This window comes from Paramormyrops kingsleyae, chromosome 9 (assembly GCF_048594095.1).
Source record: "Paramormyrops kingsleyae isolate MSU_618 chromosome 9, PKINGS_0.4, whole genome shotgun sequence".
In the NCBI taxonomy this organism is placed as follows: Eukaryota; Metazoa; Chordata; class Actinopteri; order Osteoglossiformes; family Mormyridae; genus Paramormyrops; species Paramormyrops kingsleyae.
The window spans coordinates 10,206,386-10,212,385 of NC_132805.1; the positions used below are offsets into that span (position 1 = coordinate 10,206,386).

A 6,000-nucleotide genomic window follows, 5' to 3' on the forward strand; every position below is an offset into this window, starting at 1 on the left:
TCTGCCCAGCCATCGCTGTACGTACAGCTCCACCACTGTGCTGCCATTTGGTTTTTGTTTTTTTTTTGGTTTTTGCCCTGCTCTGTTGTCGTGGCAACTTGAGCACAGTAGCACAGCGGTGCCAGCTTACGTGGTGGAATGTGCGAATGTCGTGATGCTGGTATATGCTGGAGACCTGATTTCCGAATATTCCCTCTCACCCCTCAGCCAGCCGACTTTGCCTGTACACCAAGGGCTCTCAGTCCCTCTCCGGGGACGAGGTGGACCAGATGGAGTCCCAGCAGCTGTCCCTCATTGTGCCCAGGGTACAGGCCACAATTCTGCCGTTGCGACGTTACTCTGTTAAGCGACATTAAACCAAACCACAGTCGTGAGAAGCTTAGCGGACAGGGGCGGTCATGACCTGTGCATGTGTTCCCACAGATCTCGGTGTTCTACAGGGCCAGCCCCAGGCACAAGCTGAAGATCGTTAAGGTGAGCCTGTGAGCAGCCGGCAGTGCCCCCCCCCCCCATCCCCACAGGCTGGTGGCTCTGCCTGGGTTCAGGGCTCCTCTTTCTAAGAAGGTTACACTGATTTCCTTAGAGCATTTTGCCATCATCTATTCGATCTTTAACAATAATTTGAAGGTCATCGATTTTCCTTGTCTTCCCTGAGACAGCGATGAGGAATTCGGAATTCACTTTATTGGCCAGGTACCCCTGCCTGTACTAGGGATCTGTCGTGGCAGTACTGGTGCAGACATTCGAAGATATCACAGAACATAAATTAAGAAAAAAAATCAAAAACAGAAGTAAAATACATTTAAGTGAGCAATAGCACAGATCAGTACAGTACAGTTTGTGAATCAATGTTTGCAAATTGTGCAGTGTGTACAAATCCAAATAGATATGCAAGGAAATAGCAATTAGAATTCAGTTCCCAAACATCCGATATTTTTGTCCAGTAATGGTGGTATTTGTTTCAGTCCCGAGAATATGCTTGTGTTTGTGTCTCAGGCCCTGCAGAACGTCGGCGCGGTGGTGGCCATGACCGGCGATGGGGTAAACGACGCCGTAGCGCTCAAGGCCGCTGACATCGGCGTGGCCATGGGCAAGACGGGCACCGACGTCTGCAAGGAGGCGGCAGACATGATCCTGGTGGACGACGACTTCCAGACCATCATGTAAGAGGCTTGTTTATTCTCGTCAATCACATTTCATTGCGATGTTGACCCTGTGCTAACTTGCATATGACAAATAAACTAAACTGAACTGAACTGAAGCGGGCGCAGAGGGCCAGTTCCCTGTGAATGCCTCTCTGTGCATTTTCAGATATGTTCATTTATGGGGCCTGAATGAGGTGGGCTGGGCTAAAATTTGGGGCTTAGAGTCTTGAGAAAGTTCAGTAGTCAGCAGATATGGATATTTCAAAGGGACGGTGTCAGAAGGACATCCGTTTTCTTGCATGGCTTCCAAAATCTGATTGCTGCACTTTTGTCCTGCAGGTCTGCCATAGAAGAAGGGAAAGGCATTTACAACAACATCAAGAACTTTGTCCGCTTCCAGCTCAGCACGTGAGCGCCCTGCGTTCTCTGCTCACTGCCAGCCGAACTGCACCATTTGCAGGCGTACAAAATGCAGTGGTTTGTTTCCCTTGCAGGAGCATCGCAGCACTGGCGCTCATCTCTTTGGCAACACTGATGAACTTCCCAAACCCCCTGAACGCCATGCAGATCCTGTGGATAAACATCATAATGGACGGACCTCCAGCGCAGAGGTGAGCGTGAGTCAGACTTCTGGGGAAGTGCACGTCCCTGTGTATCTCCCCAGCCTCACCGCCCCCCTTCTTACAGCCTCGGCGTGGAGCCCGTGGATCGAGATATTATCCGGAAGCCCCCCAGGAACGTCAAAGACAGTATCCTCACTCGGGGCCTCATTGTGAAGATCCTGGTGTCGGCCCTCATCATCGTGTGCGGCACACTATTCGTCTTCTGGAGGGAGGTGCGTGGAGACCCCCGCAACCCCATGCTCCTTGCATTCTCATGTCTCCAGACATTCATTTTGTTTGTCCTTGGAAGCTTCCAGATATGAAACATCACATGTAGATCATGGCTGAATGCTGAACAGGCAGAATCATGAACAGCTGCCTGGAGCGTGTAATAGCATAGAACAATCTTCCAGGTCAAGGATGAGTTCTGCTCCTTCCTCCGAAAGATTCCTCAGGCAAACATCTCCCCACGGATCACTTTGTTTTAGTGTTTGCATTAGGCTGAAACACGCTGAACTGATCTGCTGTGACACTGCTTTTTTTTTTTTTATTCCCCTTGAAAGTCCGCTTCAGTTAGCATATCTGCTAATGCAAATAAGACAAACAGTGACAGGATGTACTGAGAGTTCCTGTGGTGAATTTAATTATGCTGTAAATAGCGGAGTAACAGTGAAGCAGTAGATGCAGTCCCAGGATCAGTGTGCCTTCAGTAATGTCATGTTTGGCCATTGGCAGCTGCGTGACAATGTGATCACTCCGAGGGACACCACCATGACCTTCACCTGCTTCGTTTTCTTTGATATGTTCAACGCCCTCAGCTCCAGATCGCAGGTATGGTCGCTGAACTCCTTCGTTTTGGCACGAGCTGCTAGGTGATGCTGAGGGCCTCCAACAAACAGCCTCCTGTCCTCACGAAACAATGTCACGCTGGTTTCTGGAGGACCTGAGCTTCCCACTAACCACCCCACCCCACACCCATCCTCAGACCCGGATGGTGCACGAGATGGGCCTCTGCAGCAACAGGACGTTCTGCTATGCCGTACTGGGCTCCATCATGGGCCAGCTGCTGGTCATCTACTTCCCCCCTCTGCAGAAGGTCTTCCAGACCGAGAGCCTCAGCATCCTTGGTGGGTCTTTGGTTGCCACTCTCTCATTTTCTCTGGTCCAACTATGCTGTTTATGCTCATGACGCTTGCATGTATTCACTTTAAATATCCCCTTTTGAACATAAACTGATGTCTAGGAGGTACTTTGCTGTCTATATCAAGCCTTGGGGTTAAATAAGCTCTCCAGGTTAGCTAGGCTAACAGCTTGCCATCGAGCAACTAAAATACTGGTTCAGTTGATTTGTGCCATTCACTTAATCTCTTGTCCAGTCAAAGACAAGTGTAGGATCAGACCCAGGCATGCGGTGTCTGGTTAGCATTCAGAAACCCTTCTCCAGTAGATACTGCAGTGGATGAAAGATAGCAATGTGTGACAGTGTTGTTACCGTGCCCTTTTCCTGCCAGATCTTCTGCTCCTCTTCGGGCTGACTTCCTCCGTCTGTGTCATCTCCGAGGTGATAAAGAAGATAGAGAAGATCTGGAGCAGAAGGTCTGAGAAAACTGACACTTCTGATTTGTTCCACGAAGTATGACGCACATTGTGTCGGGTACCAAGGAGCCGGTGGAGACTGGGCTGCCTGTGGAGAGCAGAAGAGGGGAGAGCATGACACAGCGTCCGCTTTTCCTACAGTTTGTCATTTAAAATGTTGGGTTGTCTGACTCTAGGCAGTCTGGAGTGATACCAGGTTCTGTCTGAGGAACGTGGTGGGGTTGACCTCCCCTACGGACCTTTGGTTTGCTGCTGCCCACAGGCTTCCCCAACGGCCTGCGGCACCCGAGGGCGGTGAAGGTTTTTTTTTCGTCCAATCTTGGGGTTATTATTATTATTATTATTATTATTATTATTTTTTTTTAGGATTTGTTTTCAATGTGGGTTTCATTAGCTGATGCAGCTTTTGTGGAACAAACCATGTTACCTTCAAGCATTCCAGCTCAGCTTGCTAGAACAATACAGTCCCCTCTAGTCCTGACTTATGTCATTGAACAGTTGAGATGGTGTGTGGAAGTCAGTATACATGCAGATTTTCAGAAACAAGTGTCCACTATCAATTTGTGTTTCGTGGCTAAGTAGCATTTGTCACTACTTCTTGCCAAATACTGTACCTCAGCTGCTGTTGCTGGGTCTGACCACATGTGGCGCTGTACTGTAACCTTTCCCAGCTTAGCGCCCCTCTCTTACCCACAGTCATCACTGGAAGGCTGACACTTAGAAATTCGGTGCAAGAGCTTGGCAGTTGAACCCAGCAGGCTTTAGACTTTAGTTAAAGGCTGGTTGGGTTGCTGGATATTTTATTATGATTTTATTGGGTGGTCGGTAAATTTAGGTCTTAAAAGCGGTTATAGCTGTTATGAAGCTCCCCCCTCACCCCCAGACACACACGCCCAGCCAAATGTGTGCGCACAACAGCCTTACTCCAAGCCCACCCCCTCCTCCAATCAGAACAAGTTGCCATGCAGGAGGTACATATTACTTTGTACAGTATATGCAGCAATTTGTATAATTTATATGTCCCAATAATGTCGATTTGCACTCAATATTATGAGAAGTAGTCTACTGTATTTTACTTGTTTCTGAGTGTCCATTTTGGCACAGTTGCTGGAAGCATTTCCTCACTTTCCAGATGTTGGACTTCTGTTGGCCAGTAAAACAAGCTCAGCCCCTCCTTTCTGAGGAGACCACCTGAACTCCTGGCCTTAAACTGCAGTCCCTCCAGGGCCTTTTTTGTTAGACAGCTTCCCTTTTGTGATTATTTCTCTCCCCCCCCCCCATTTTCTGTGTCCCTGATGAGATGACTCACTAGCGCCATCTTGCTTTTACAGAAGGTACAAACCAGTGATTGGTGGGGACATTGCTTCTTGATCTATGTCTGCCCAGCTGAAAGCAGTACTCTGTTGTGACAGTCTGGAAAATAATGTACATTAAAAATTTTGTAAACCTTTTAAACTGAGCAGCTTGTTTGTGAAGGATGACTGTAAGATTCCCTGGGTTTGGTGAGTGGGGGTGCATTTGTTTGGGCAGCCAAGGCAAGAGAACATGTGCTTTTTCTGGAGACACACAAGGTAGGACAGCACATACACCCACCCCTCTCTCTGTGACTTTATCTGGTATGGCTGGTCAGAGTCACCATTCTTTGATTTGAACGGGTCTTACAGGTTTAATAGAAATTTAGAAATATTACACACTAATGGTGATAGAATACAGGCACCCCTCACATAACAACAGAGTTCCTTTCCCATGAATAGTTTGTTAGACGAATTGGTGGTGAAGCGAGACGCCCAATACTGATATTTCAAGCATACTGTTCTGGAACGGGGACATGTAAGAAATAAAGTGATTTACAGAACAAGCTGCTGTGCTTAAAGTCCAGTACAGCTGTGCAGGACATTCATACTGGTCAGACAGGATCCCACAGAAGGGGCCAGTATAGCTTTAATGTTTTTTTTTTTTTTTTTTAAGCAAAGATGGATACAATTCTTATATAATTCATAATTATTTTCCCATAATAGTTATATGAAACAGTATAAATATTATAATTTATCTCGCATGCCCCAGGCTATATGCTGTAAGATTATCTTTCGTGGTTCCTCGCAGTGTGTTGCATGTTAGTTAAAATTTAGCGATTTGTTTTGTTCTTTTGAGCTGGATATATGTTGTCAGAAAACTCACAGCTCATAAAAGCTCAACCAGATGAATAAATTTTACGACAGGGAAATAAAGTCATGGTAACCGAAGTATGCCATGTGGTGTTCTCACACTAACGGGCTCCAAGGTTCCAGGACGTCTTTCTCCTCCTCCTCCTCCTCCTCCTCCTCTTCATCTTTGCTGGACGGCACTGTGAATACATCACTCATGTCCTCCTTCCCTTTGTGTGGCTTCTGCACCCATCCACCTCTCCTTTTTATGGCTAAGTGGCTCCCCTCTGAACTCAGATCACTGCCCCCTGCTGGTCACCGTTCAGTGACTCCACCTCCTTCACCAACCCATGCACCAGCATCCTAACTTCACAGCAAGAAAATCTAATTTTCTCATTTTCAGTGCAGTTGCTGTGTTTTGCCATTGTGGGGCAGTATTGGTTTCTGATTGTGGTGCAGAAAAGCTCATTCTGATGCCACTGGGTTGGTTACACAAGTGAAAAGAGAGGCCAT

General features: G+C 47.2%; 1 protein-coding gene across 6 annotated transcripts in view; it reads left to right on the forward strand.

The window, feature by feature from the left end:
• The window catches only part of atp2c1 (ATPase secretory pathway Ca2+ transporting 1), a 38,385-nt gene extending 33,587 nt beyond the window's left edge, over positions 1-4,798 (forward strand). For all 6 annotated transcript variants that reach the window (XM_023839009.2, XM_023839011.2, XM_023839010.2 and 3 more), the window contains 9 exons: positions 208-305; positions 424-474; positions 997-1,163; positions 1,485-1,553; positions 1,640-1,756; positions 1,833-1,980; positions 2,483-2,578; positions 2,733-2,874; positions 3,259-4,798. In XM_023839009.2, coding sequence (XP_023694777.1) covers positions 208-305; positions 424-474; positions 997-1,163; positions 1,485-1,553; positions 1,640-1,756; positions 1,833-1,980; positions 2,483-2,578; positions 2,733-2,874; positions 3,259-3,386 — 1,016 coding nt within the window. In that variant the 3' untranslated portion in view covers positions 3,387-4,798. The remainder of the gene's footprint in view (positions 1-207; positions 306-423; positions 475-996; positions 1,164-1,484; positions 1,554-1,639; positions 1,757-1,832; positions 1,981-2,482; positions 2,579-2,732; positions 2,875-3,258) is intronic.
• Positions 4,799-6,000: the final 1,202 nt, after the last annotated feature.